The sequence below is a fragment of the Pongo pygmaeus genome, chromosome 9, assembly GCF_028885625.2.
Source record: "Pongo pygmaeus isolate AG05252 chromosome 9, NHGRI_mPonPyg2-v2.0_pri, whole genome shotgun sequence".
Taxonomy (NCBI): domain Eukaryota; kingdom Metazoa; phylum Chordata; class Mammalia; order Primates; family Hominidae; genus Pongo; species Pongo pygmaeus.
In genome coordinates, this window is record NC_072382.2 from 36,951,299 (window position 1) to 36,965,666 (window position 14,368).

Genomic DNA, 14,368 nt, shown 5'->3' on the forward strand with positions numbered 1-14,368 from the left:
CTATTTCTGCTCTATCAAGTCACAGTAACTTTAGTAGCTTCTAACAACACGTATTTATCTTACAAGTACGTTGGTCAGAAGTCTGATGTGGGTCTCACTGGACTAAAATCCAGGTGTCAGCAGGGCTGCATTTTTTTGGAGGCTCTATAGGAAGATCTGGGTTTTTCGTAACTTTTCCAGCTTCTACAGGTTGCCCACATTTGTTGCCTCCTAGTCTCCTTCTTCTGTGTTCAAAGCCATCAATAGCAAGTTGAGTCCTTCTCACATTGCATCACTCTGATCTTCTTTTCCACCTCCCTCTTCCACTTTTAGGGACCCTTGGGGTTACACTGAGCCGACCTAGATAATCCAGGATAATCTTACTATTTTCAGGTCATCTGAATTCCATCAGTGACCTTAATTTCCCCTTGCCATGTACAGTAACATTCACAGGTTCCAGGTATTAGGATGTAGACATCTTGAAGTGGAGGAGACATTATTTCTTACCCCAGGTACCTACAATAATTGTATATATTAGGACTTTTTAAGTTTTAAGAAACAGGATCTAACTAAAGTTAATAAAAAGAACAAGATTTTATTGGCTCTTAGAAGAAAAAGTTCAGTTGGCTTCAGGTACAACTGGATCCACATGTTCAACAACATCATTAGAGCCCTCTCTTTTTTGTCTTGGGTTTCTTTGTGGTGGTTTCTCAAGCAGGGGCTATCTATAGGACAGATAAAATAGCTCCCTGGCAATTCCAGGCTCATATAAGTCTTAAGATTCAGGATCCCAGAGAGAAAACCATGACGTCTTCTTAGATAGCACCAGGCAAAGCCTGAGGGTGACTCTCACTGACACAACTTGGGTCATATGTACATCCCTAAGACTCATTCTAGAACAGGGATGGAATCATTCTTACCAGAAGCACGTGTACTGAGTGGGAAAGGGAGTGGTTCTCCAAACGAAACTCAGATGTTGTCACCAAAAGACAGAGGAAAGATCTGAACAGACAAAAGCAATAGGTGTCCACTCCACTATGTTATTACTGGATTTCAGAACCATGAAATTGATATATTATTCCAGTTCAGAGCTCATTAGGCTTCAAGCAACAAGATACCTAAACTTGAAAGAGTACAGAAGAGTATCACCCAGAGCAAGGAGTAAATTAATTCAGGTAGTATATAAGAAGAGGAATTATATGGTGGTAAACATTGTTTTTGGAACCAGACTGCCTGGGTTTATATCCAAGTTATTAATTGTGTTTACCTAACCTCTCTGTGCCTCAGTTTCCTCATTGTAAAGTAGAGATGATAATAGTGCCCACCTCATGAGTTTGCTGTGAGGCTTAAATGAGTTAATACAAATAAAGTGCTTAGAATGGTACCTTGACACAGAAAAAGAATTAAATAAAACAATATAATTATTCTTCTCATATTCTTATTTCTATTATAAGCAAGCACCCCAGGCATGGCTTAAGGACTTGGAAAGTGGTTAGGAAGCAAGTCTGATACTTTCCTGGTTTCTCCTTTTCTGGCTAGGGCTACACAGTCTCTTCTCTCTGGAACTTTCTCCACCATATCAGCGTGAACTGAGATTTGCACATATACCACAGATTTTTGCCTGGCTTTCAATGACCATTCTTCTCCCTCTGGTCCTGACTATACATGTCCACCATCAAATGAAAGCTGTGTCAGTGTTTCTAAGTTCAAATTCTTGAAAGAATCTGATTAGTCTGGCCAGTGACTGGCTTTAAATAAGAGTGCACTCCATTTGATTAGCTGTGATTGACAAGGTTAGGGTCACTTTATACACAGGTTTACCTCTTTCATTTGGCATGGAAGGGGCAGGTTAAACTGAAAGTGTAAGTTGGGCTTGGCCAGAAAATTGACCGACTTGTCTGTTACATGTATGCCTTAGCAAATTAGAATTTACCCACAGAACAAAATAGAACAGTTTTAAAGAATACTGATAAGATCTAGATGTTTGGGAATAGGATAACACCAGGAACTACTTAGTTCTAATGTGATTTAGCCTGTAGTATTTGCAGAGAGAAATTGATCAGTCTCCCATTACCTGTATTTTAAATGGTAGAGACATTTTCAGCACCAATCAGAAATGCTCAATGGATGGACAAAGACTCATTCCCTTCTACATGGAACATCAATCTCAAAAACTCATTCCTGGAGCAGAAGTTCCTGGGATGGAAAAAGGCTCATGTTCATTGTCAGGAGAGTGGATTCCAGAGTGACCAGGGATGTCCCCAAATCTTCCCTTTGGTGGCAGAAGAAAAGTTCTACATTTACTTTCTGTTTACTGTGTTCCTTCTCACTTTTCAGAGCCCCCATATTTTTTCAGAAATCTCACTCCAGGGTATTCAAACCATCTTAATGGACAGAGGTGTCTGTGTCAGAGCCCTCATCCTTTTCTCCAAGGACTTTAGTGAGAATCTTTCTGGAAAGGTAGAAAGATTTTCTCCTCCCTCCTCACTCCTCCCTCCACAGTGATTGCGAGGGAGAAGGAGTACTGCAGAATTTCTTAGCTGTGAGGCACTACAGGAAGGGTGGAAATGCTTTGGATCGGGGCTGGGTATCTTAGGAAGCACTGAGATTTGGGGGAAGACAAAGCATTGTCAAGATTTTGATAGAGGCCTGCTGGGAAAGTCTCCACTGTAAAGGCTCCTGTGCCCCTTTCTAGTGGAACAATTCGTAGGCTCCACGCTTGCTTTCAAATGGATTGGTTTTGAAGCAGTCAACAAAAAAGCATCCTGCTGCCAGGGCCAACCATCAAAAAGAGAAAAGAGAGCAATGCAAACCGTGGGGGAATGTGCGAGAGAGAAATATTGCAGAGCAGAGCCGTGGCTCTGCTGGCCTGATACCATGTGCATTATCTCCCCCAAAGGACCCCGTGGTTTAATGGATGGGGCTTTAACCTACCCAGAGGTCAGTCTCTGCTGGACAAGTGGAACCTCATCCCTGAGGGCATTGACATACTCATGACACATGGACCTCCTCTAGGTAAGTGAAGCAAAGGTTGTCCTTTGTCATCCAGATGCCTTTTTTCCAGGCGTAATGAATAATGCTTCAGGGACATAATCATTTTCCTCCAAAAAAAAAAAAAAAAAAAGGTGAATACGAAAAGTCAATGTCTTTAAAGAAACTCAGTATGATAATTAAACTCAGCAGTTCTGCTGGGCTTACAGGTGTTCTTGAAATTAAATTTTTTGATTTAGTCAAGTCAGGGAAAAATCAAATGAGTATGGTGCACCACAGTCTTTTGAGCTTGATAATTTATTTTAAGAACTGTATTCACTTTGGAGTAAGGGGGTGGGGTGGAGAAAGGAAGGAGGATACGGACCTCCCAATCACAGGGCTTTTGAATGGCAATGAAATGATGGAAATTTTTATTCAAAGGAGCTCATTTTCCTTTTCCATATAATGCTGGAACCTGGAAGACCTTTAAAGTTTAACATTTGAGCTGATAATTTTAGAAAAGAATCCTTTTTTTTAAGCTGAGGTATTTCAGTAAGAACTTACACTGAAAGTTACTTAAGGATACTTACCCTACAGACACATGGAGGCTGCATCCAGATTTATATTGTCTGTGTGCTTCAAAGCCTACCCACTAGTGAGCCACATTATGGGCCAGAGAATGATCACTTGACTTATTATCTTCTAATTTTACACAAACTTGTTATCTGTTGGTTTAGCTACAGAACATTCTTCAACAAGGACTACCGCCCTGATTTCACATCTACTCAGTACTCATTATGCCAGGACCCTTTCTAAATGACTAAGGTGTGCTCAAGAAATTCAGATGTTCCACTTTTAATAGAAGACTGTTCGATTTTTTCTTTCTTTTTAAAATTGTGGCTAAACACACACACACACACATATAACATGAAATCTACCCTTTTAACACATTTTTCAGTGTACAGTGCTAAAAGAGTTTCTTAATCATCTTGGTTTGGAGAGAAGGGAAAAGCACTTTATACAAATATAAATAATTTCCACAAATTTTCCTGTGGTTTGGGGTTTTTATCCATGTTACTGCCCTCCTCTGCCATCCCTAAAAAGAAAAAGAAAAAAAGTAACATTCATTTCCTAAAGCAAGTTTAATTTTTGTAGATATTTTCTCCTCCAAAGCACTTGGTGCTGCTCTCCTTCTCTTACAAGGGAAGTGGCCCATGTTTCACAAAGAAACAGTGGAAGTGAGCACCATGGCGGAGGCCATAGTGGCACATTTTAGTGATGGGGGAAGCAAGAAAAGAAGAGCCAGCTCTGTTGCAGACACGGGAATTATATAGATTTGCACAGGATCAGCAGTTCCTGACTTTTTTTAACACTTCAGAATCACCATTCCCATGCTTTTTCATCATCCCCAGACCACCTCAACCCATGTTTTAAAATATTACACTTGTCAACAACCTTTATCAAGTCATAATTAATTAAGTTCCCTATTTTACAACCATTAGAGTAGCTACATCATTAAATTGCTAGCTAAATATTGTGATTAGCATGAGTTACCCAGTGAGAGCATCCTACAGAGTTATCATTTCAGCTACCTTCATCCTTTTGCCTGAGCAGCCTAATTGGGTGCAGGCATGATTTCCCTTTGACTATTTATTTCAAGAGACTTGGACATCTTCAGCAGAGAAACATTTACATGACTCGAGTATTATTTGAAATATAACTTTGAACAGAACAAACTTATCAAGTCATTGATTTTGGTATAAAAGCAAATGGCAATAAGAGTCAGTCTGAATTGTAGACTCCAGGGATTTCAGACATCCCAGGAACTCTTAATAGGGAAGTTAGCATCCCTCTCTTTATGGTAAAGGTGGAGTAAATGAGAGAGTGGCTGTGAGTAGAGCAGAGTGACAACTACATCAAGGAGTTCCCAAATAAAAGGTCAGGCAAAGTCTTCTTAAGGTATTGTTAAACCTTAGTTAATACAGCTATCGGGATTCTTGTGAAAACGCGACATTGGAGGGGAGTGGAGAGACTGGCCTTGAATTTCTTCCTGCTGGTGAGGGGTGCCACAGTGCCGTGAGACTTCACTGTTATGGTATAAGCAAGATGCTTTCTCAGATGTTTGCATATGAAATGGAATATTTTCCCCCTTCAGGAAAAACACATGCATGAGGTAATATGTCAGCCAATGTAGCTTAAGGATTCTGCCCCACCATTAAAAAAGTTTTGAAAACGCTGGATAGATTTTTGCTAGGGACCCCACTTTCATCTATTCTCAGACTCTCTAGTCACTCCTTAAACCCCAGCGAATGTGTCTTTACAGAGACACTAAACATTCATGTCTGCAGTTTGGCCCGACAAAGCAGAAAGCTGTTCCTTACTGCCCAGTTATTTCTAAATAATAGAAATAACCTAATGGCGCTGTGGAATGGGTTTCCAGAGATTACGATTTAGCCTTTCATCCTACCTGCCTTCTTTATGCCCTATCCTGCTGAGGCGTATGGATTCCATTCCAGGCCATAATCATCCAGATAGCTGACTTTTGCTATAATTGATGTCAGTTTTTATGGATTTTCTGCATTAAGTGTAGAACTAAGTGGCTTTTACTTTAAAAGTAGTCAATTAGCCCCAGCTTGCTGGATGCCACCGTGAGGTCACATTTTTGCCTGTCGCTGGAGAGGACAGGACCACAGGAGCAACCTAGCTTTCCAAAGCTTTGGTCATCCAGAACCACAAGTGGTAAGACTTAGTGTATCTAAAGAGAGCCGGGTATCTTGTGACCAGTTTACAGGCAGCCCCTCCCAGTCCTTCTTCTTTGAATCATCTTAGAAGTAAACTGCTATAAGAAAGATATAATAAAAAAGAGAAAGTAACTGAATTGAGGGAGAAAGAGATATTATGGGACTGCAGGGAATAAATGTCATTGAGCTCATGAAGAAGATTTGAAACCCATGGTTGAATAAATCAAATCTCTTACAGAAAAAAAAAAAATGTTAATTAACAGGAAGAAAAAAAATGGAAACCAAAAAAAAAATTTCAAGAACCTAAAGAAGACAAAGTGACGAGTAAAAAGTTTCTTAAAAGCCATTGTGAGCTTTAATGGAGAGGCTAGGATTACAGATAATGTAATAAACCTTCTGTGAGTTATGGCTTCCTGAAAGTCTAAGTGAAACCTTACCTGAAGAAAGAAAATTAAGTGTATTGATTGCATTTTGCCCTTAGGTTTTCGAGACTGGGTTCCAAAGGAGCTTCAAAGAGTGGGCTGTGTGGAGCTGTTAAACACGGTTCAGAGGCGAGTCCGGCCCAAGCTCCATGTGTTTGGTGGAATCCATGAAGGTAAGAACAGCGGAAAAGAATTCAAAACATTTTGTGTCCCTGTCCACGATCTCAGTCTACAACTAGGAATAAGTGGAGTAGTTGTTTTCAAACTTTTTAGCAGCAGGACCCTTTTATAAGATGAAGTCTTATGAGAAACATCTGCATATAAAGCTGATAAATATTTTATATGGACCTTCTCTCTTGTAAGCAGAGTGGAAAGTAGGAAGCACGTCTGGTCTACTTTATTGCAAACCCAGCACTCCCCCTGGCAGCTTCTGGAATCTCAGGGCTTTAACGAGGAATGTTTGATAATCATTGCTTTGGAGCAACCCCAAGGTACACAAGGAGTCATTTTCTCCTTAAGAGAGTTAGAAGAAATGGTCTGGATATTAGAAGCTATTTTAAGCCTCTGTGGTCCCCTCCTACCTGTAAATATTGTGTTTCATATGGAATTAACACAAAGACCCAGGAAGACAAGGCATTCTCTGAAAAATAGCTTGGGACATGCAATGAAAGACATGTAACAGAAGTGGCGGGAACCTGTACATTTGCAGGTAGACTTTTCCTTACTAACATCAGAAAACTATTTCAGACTTCTCAGAAATCATCGGAGCTATTAGCTCAGGCTGAGGTTAAGCAGAATAATTAAATCTCTCTTAAATAGGAACTGGTCCAGTTGCCATTTTTCTGCCTTTCAAGATAAGCTGAGTCAGGTTCACAGAACCGAAAGCCTCACAGGAATCTTCAAGGGATCTGGGTTTTCTCCGACCTGCCTTTTTCAAATCATGGGTAACTGGGCTTTGAGACAGACACAAAGCCCTCTTTCAGCAAGCCTAAGGAGTTCTGTCCCTGGCAAACTTTCCCAGTTACACACGCTTGTGTGCAATGGCCGTGTTTACGTGGGCAGCCGCTATATTCTCTCTAGCTCCTGCTTATGGCAGCTCTCTGGAGTTATTTATGAATATGCAGTCAAGTTGAGGTGTTGAAGGCTGTGTGCCTGAGGAAGCAAAAAACAAAGTTTGCTTTTTCAAAGCCCACAAATCCAATGGCTTCCTGGTTAGGCGGGTAATAAAGAGCATATTGAAAATCATCCTACTGAGGCCAGAGAAAATTCAGCTTGCTCCAAGGGCAGGTACCAGCTGAGTGGGTGGAAAGCAGGGTGCAGCTCCCAGAGAGTGGATATCAGCCTGCCCTGGCTTTGAGCTGTGCTCCCTGAAAAGGAGGGTACTGCCCTAAGGTATGATGGAGGGAACACCAGTGATGGGGGAGTGCCTGGAGGCGAGACTAGGGAGGTGGAACCTCATATCTAAACTAAGCAACATTTCTGGGGGACTGTTATTCTGAAAACAGGTCTGAATTCGTGAAGCATGCCTATGAGTTTGCATCTATCTTTAAAAAAAATCATTAATTACCTTTAAACTAGCCAGACAATTGGGGAATTCCATTGAACCCCAAAATAATAAACTTGCCTAAAAGGGAGGAGATCATATTCAAATAAACTTGTCTCGCTTTTATTCACTTAAGACAGCTGAAGAGGGCAGGAAGAGGGCAAATACCAACCTCTTGATGGAGAGAGATAACAAGACTTTATGACCCCAGAACTAAACAGCGCAGATTTTAAATGCCTCTTTTCTTTTCTTAAGAGATTTTTCCATTGACCCTCATTAAGTTCTCCACAGGCTTTACTTGGAGAAATTTTAGCAAATGTGGAAAAAGCCTTTTCAGTTACTTCTATATATCTCGGTAATTTTATTTTTTTTCACAGCTTTGTTTTTATATACCATAAGAGCCTGATACCAACATAGAATCTTAGTTGAAGAGGCTATAAGGCAAATATAAGGTATTCAGGGAAATGTGCAAACTTGTAAACATGCTAAACATTTTATCATATTAAAAATTATCAAAGGAACATATATACCAAAGACCTAGGGAAACAGCTTTCTCCCAATAAATCACAAAAGGTTTATATTGCATATGGGAAGTGTTTTTGCTTGATGTAGTATCCAGGTAAGCTTAGGAAACAGTGACCTAGGGTGATGTTTCTACACATCACTTCGACATGTGATTAGTGGTCACTTTTGAATGAAATGGAACTTAGTATTAAAGCCACACAATTCAAAAATCATGTATGGTTAACTTTCGTAAAGGCAGTTAAGAGATTATTTCATAAATAAGTAAATTGAGTGTCTACATTTCTTAACTCTCAATGCAGTATCCTTTCCCCCCTCACCTGCCCCATATCCCACTTGTAATTTAGTTGTGTTTGCCCCTGAGGAGTAATCCTTATATTACTCATTTTATTCCCTAGAACTCAATAGTTAACACAAGGCTTTGAAATGAAAATCCTATTTTAAAAGGAGGAAAAAAGTTTTTCTTTATTCTCCCTAGTAAAGAAATCTCACAGCCCTTCTTCAACAAGTGTAGCATTTAAATAAAGAAAAAAAAATCGCTCTTAGTTGAAGGAGAAGATTCTCCCATTTAAAGAAAATAGAGTAAAATTGGGCAGTAGCTTCTGAAAGTCATTATATCTGAGGATGCTCAACTGAATTTCATCTCACTGCCCACTGACAAAAATTTTTTGTTTTCCTTGCCTGACAACCCTACATTCCATCACTCTCATTTGTATATATTACAGTAAATGTGACACTCTCTCCCCACAGGTTATGGCATCATGACCGACGGTTACACAACATACATCAATGCCTCGACGTGTACAGTCAGCTTTCAACCGACCAACCCTCCAATTATATTTGACCTTCCAAACCCACAGGGTTCCTGAAGCTCTAAATGCCCTATTGGAATGTGAGGGAAGGTCTATAAACTGCCATTTTTCTAATTATAAACTTACATTCTCTTACTTATTTACAAACCCTGTGAGTTCTTTTTGTAAATTGTTGGAACACAAATGATGCTAGAGGTTGTGCTTTTTCTTTTATTTTATTTTAAATGAGGCATCCATTTGAAATCAGAGGAACATTGTGAATTTGTAAAATGACTTCTGTTTTCTCAAAGGCCATGCCATTGTAAATTGTTAGTGTTCGCCAAAGGACAGCCAAGCTTTCTTTTAAAAAGTGATAAAAGTCTTATTTTAATATGCTTTAAGCTGAAAGAAAAAAAAATAAGAAACAGGCAGTGTTTTAAAAACCAACACAGATTTGCACAACTGTTTAAGAGTATTGTTTGAAATATTTTAATTTTCAATGTTTTGTTGTTGTCGTTTTCTTGGTAATGCTTCTTTTTTGCAGATGTGGTCCCGATTTATAGCAATCTTCTCAACAGAAGTAGGCATGGAAAAGACTTCTTTTCATACTCTCACTATAAAGAAAGCTGCATTGAGAAGAAAATGGCTGTCATTTAAAGGATGGTTTAGCTAGTGAGATTCCTATTGTGGTTATACAAGGTCTCATTGTTTGTTTGTTTCTTTTAAATTATTTTAGCTTTAAAAATACAGAAATGGAATCTGTCAAGAGCAGGTATTTCATACGGTTAAAAAAATGAACATGCAGACTCCTTTTCAATATGGGTTTATATATATAAGTATTTTTTGTGTATTATGACTACGTTAGGAGTTTAATATTGTCAAGGACAATACAACTGCAAAGGGATGCTGTATAGCAGCACATCAGAAGTCGGAAGGAACTGACACATTTTCTCAGAGCTCAAGGTCTTAAAGAGCTTGAGTTAAATCTAGGTACAGTTACAGGCGTGTATAGACTTAAATGGATGCAATGGAAGCTAACTAAAATAAGGCTTAGTTGCCCTTTCTATTTAAATACCCCGAATTGTCTTCTTACTTCCTCTCCCCTCTCCCATTTTGCACTGTGTGTCGATGCAATCTTCGCTAGCACAAAATATTGTCGCTAATAGTCATTTCTGTTTTCCCATTGTAAATGCTGTTGAGCTTTATTCTATTTTATGTTACCTTGTTAATGAAATTTAGGAAAGCAGTTGTTTCTTTAAATTTATTGTGATATTCTATATCTAGCGGCCTTTATATGCAAATAAAATTGCAAGATTTTTAAATTCGTGCTGTTTAGAGGGTTGGCTGGTGGAGGATGGTAGTTTCGTCCTGAGGAAGGAGGGATTTATTCATATGCAACATCAGTGATGCCTTTCAGAAGAATTAGAATAAGTGATTTTTTTCCCTAATTTTCAATAAATTTTTATTACCCACCATTCACAGGCTGGCAGATAGATCGATAAGGCACTCAGTATACTCTTTCCTTCCATCATGCTGTCATCTGTCTTGCCTTAGGTTTCATCTTTGGCTGTTGTAATTTCTACAGGAACAGAGAGACTGCAGTTAAGGCTGTGGATGTATTTTGGGCAAGTTTGTGATAGTGAGTTTGGGGAAACAGTTGATGACAGAGTAATCACTGCACATTCTCATTTTCCCCAAGAGCAGTCACCATCTCCTCCTCACTGGTTTTTTAATGATGCCCACCCACAAAATGCTGTGGCAATCAAGAGGGGATAGGCAGAAGGGTGACGAAAACCAGAGAAAATAAAAAAGACATCACCCAGAAGAACCACTGAAGCAAAACAACATAATCTTGGATCTGCAATGCACCCCCAAAGTCTTATGTGTCAGGGCTCATTGGATTGTATTCTGGATATATGTTCCTTCCTTCCTACCCATTGTGGATCCTTTGGTGCAATTTCTGAAAGGTGTTCTTGATTTCAGTACCAGCAGAATTGAGAGAATTTTCTAAGCCAGAATTCCTGCTCAGATTCACAGGTAAACCATCTTGGTCTGTTGTAGTTGTTAATAGTTATTAAGTATCTTGGATGTCACCATAGGCTGTGTTGGACATTTGGATCCAAGCTTGCAGAGCAGATGCTTCAGCTTCCCATGGGCTTCCCAGAGGGAGCTCATGACCGTTGAAGCTAACATGGACCGAAAGAGGTACTATGACAAGTGGACAACCCTTCTTTGACCTTCTACATCAGTAGAAGAGGGTGTTCACTTCAAGCCCCATCCCAGGGGGTTGGAGTGAGAGGTACACTACTGAATGGAAATTTCACCTGGTTAGTGTACCAGAAGCCAGAGACTCAGGCCTCTGGCTTCTGGAAAAACAAGCCTCTCAGAGATAGGTGGGTAATCATGATCACAAGTATGTATGCACAGACCTTGAGAGTATGTCTGGACACAAACTCATTGAGCTAAGCACTTACTAAAATTGCTTTCCATTTTGTGGAGGCAAGAAGCTTACCCAGTGTACTAAATCTAAAAGGCAGACTCGTTTGTGGATAAAGCTTTCTTCAGCCAGTCCACCATTTCATATGCACGAACTGCCTCTGAGGGATTTGTAATCACTGTCCAGATGCCCAGAGCTTTCTACACTGGGCCTTACAACAACAAAATATTCAAAACAGCTCTTACAAATTGGGCACTTCCTATCCGTCCATCACCAGGCACTCTGTTGAACAGGTTGTGTATTTTGTTTCTAATCTTCACAGAATCCTGGGTAAGGTCACATAAGCCTCGCTTTACAGATAGGAAAGTAAGATATACCAAAATTAAATAACTTTCCCTAGGAAAAATGGAAGGTTCAAAAGCAGATCTGTCCATAGCCCATGCCCTTTTAATCATTCTTTGTCTGGACTAGATAAGTTGATGCCCTCTGAGAGCTGATGTAAGACTGGTGGCTGGGCATGGTGGCTCACACCTGTAATCCCAGCACTTTGGGAGGCGAGGTGGGCGGATCACAAGGTCAAGAGATTGAGACCATCCTGGCCAACATGGTGAAACCCCGTCTCTACTAAAAATACAAAAATTAGCTGGGCGTGGTGGCACGTGCCTGTAATCCCAGCTACTCGTGAGGCTGAGGTAGGAGATTAACTTGAACCCAGGAGGCAGAGGTTGCAGTGAGCGCCGAGAGAGTGCCATTGCACTTCAGCCTGGGCGACGAGCAAAACTCTGTCAAAAAAAAGAGGGACTGGCACAAGCCTGGGGATATATCCTATCCCTCAAGTAGCAGCTTGCTGAAACACCCTGCAATGTGGCTCTACGACAGCCGTACATGGCACCTCATCCTCTCCCCTGAGGCCCAGCACAGCACAATGGATAAGAGCACAGACCCTTGGGACAGTGTGCCTGCCCACATACTGGCCCCACCTCGGACTAGTGCTGATTTCTTTGCCTGGGTACTCACTTTCTCTGTAAAACGGGGGTGATGAGGAGGAGGAAGTTGTTCTAAGTGCCATATGAGTTCATTGTTGGAGATCACTGTCTGACATCTAGTAAGTAGTGCACATGTGTTTTTTAAATAAAGTCACCCATGATTTGTCTTTAGATTCCCCAGGCAGGATTCTGTACCTTTTTTAAAAATTATTTAATTTTATTTATTTATTTATTTATTTATTTATTTATTTGACAGAGTCTCGCTCTGTCGCCCAGTCTGGAGTGCAGTGGTGCAATCCCAGCTCACTGCAACCTCTGCCTCCCGGGAATATTCTCCTGCCTCAGCCTCCTGAGTAGCTGCGACTACACGCCCGTGCCACCGAGCCCAGCTAATTTTGTATTTTTTGTAGAGACAGGATTTCCCCATGTTGCCCAGGACAGTCTCCAGCTCCTGAGCTCAGGTGACCCGTCTGCCTTGGCCTCCCAAAGTTCTGGGATTACTGGCCTGAGCCACTGTCCCTGGCCTTCAGGCAGGATTCTGTCTGTTGACTCTCCAACCTCGAAAGCAGCAGCGGTATTGTTTCTGAGAAAGTTTGTTTGCATTGCTTAGGAACCGTAACAAGCCTCTCTTCATAAGGATAGGAAGAAGCCCAAGGGCATTAGTGGGAGGCGGATAAGGGAGCCTAACTTCCCAGTTTGGCTATCATTCTTTGCAAAATCACTTCTAATCTCTGAAGAGGAGGGGGTTTCTCCTCTTTCAAGTTGCTTAGAAGGGCACCCACAGATCTGCTTATTTCTCACAGCATCTCTCTGCCCTTGCAATCTTTCCTCTCCACCTCACCATGTACTTTTAGTGCAATTAGTGAATTCTTTTCTATCTGTTTTTCACACAATCCCCTTTTGTCTTATGTTGGGAGGTTGCTGAAATCCCTTTAGAAACAGGTCACTGTTATTCTGACAGGTGGCCAGCCTTAAGCCTGCCTTCATCTCCATCATTTAAGTAAATAAATACTGTGACCTAGGTCTTAAGTAGGGAGAAACGGAAGCTGGGAGGATTTGAGATTTGTCAATTGCAGATAAAACACTCGCTGTGTCTCAGAATAATGCCCCATTCCCCACGCTCATCCAGCAAGGATGTGCAGCTTTGGCAGAGTCAACATCCAGATATTATTTTGCTTCCTAGTCTCTTTTCATGCCCTATTTCCACTTTCCTGAAAGTTTTAAGATGCTTTTTGTGTAATTATTAAACAAAAGTGAATTAAGATCTACTTTGTTTTAAGGATTTGGCCATGAGCTGAGGCATTTGGAAACACTGCTAGGTAGGGGTAGGAACAATTGGTTGTGGGGAAGGCTCCAGGATGGGATGGTCTTAATGTGTGGTTTCACAGAAGGCTCCAGGACCACTTCTGGATGTCAGGTTCTTAGCACAAAACGTTTTTATTGTTATTGTTGTTGTTGTTGTTTGCTTTTGTTTTTGTTTGTTTTGTTTTCTGCTATCTTGCATTCAATAGCAGGATGTGTCTGCCTTCTAGCATGGCTCTTCCAGAAGTTTAGAGCTACTTTTCCCTCCCTTTTCTAAGTGTCCCCTCTACCTTCCTCCTCTTACTTTGCTTTTCCATGGGAGAGAAAAACACTGATTCAGAAAACTCCCCAAGAAGCTCCAGTCTTCCCTGGTGCCCCAATAAAGTCAGCCTCTGGAGATCAGGAGAGGTCCAGAGAGGATCAGTGGTATCACCATGGTCACACAGCAATTCAAAGATAATGCCCCACTTTGGCATTTGGACATTCCATTTTGAGCATGAACTGATTTTTCAGCTTGACATTCAGAAATAATCAAAGATGGAGACATCAGTTTTGGCCTGACATAGTGTGATTTTGCAGCACAGGACAAGCTGCCAATCTGTGAAGAGAAAACAAGATTGTTTGAAAGAAACCTCAGAATCTGAGGTTTCCCATGAATATTCCCATGAGGATTCA

The 14,368-nt window shown here is 40.7% G+C and overlaps 1 protein-coding gene across 10 annotated transcripts in view; it reads left to right on the forward strand.

Annotated features, from left to right (window-relative positions):
- Positions 1–14,368, forward strand: part of MPPED2 (metallophosphoesterase domain containing 2) — a 203,485-nt gene that overhangs the window by 166,740 nt on the left and 22,377 nt on the right. For 8 of the 10 annotated variants that reach the window (XM_063671032.1, XM_063671034.1, XM_054438581.2 and 5 more), the window contains exons 5-7: positions 2,879–2,994; positions 6,172–6,285; positions 8,928–10,290. In XM_063671032.1, the coding sequence (XP_063527102.1) occupies positions 2,879–2,994; positions 6,172–6,285; positions 8,928–9,046 (349 nt within the window). In that variant the 3' untranslated portion in view covers positions 9,047–10,290. Of the gene's footprint in view, positions 1–2,878; positions 2,995–6,171; positions 6,286–8,927; positions 10,291–14,368 lie in introns of those variants that run through there. The other 2 variants (XM_054438583.2, XM_054438584.2) reach the window with 1 other exon arrangement.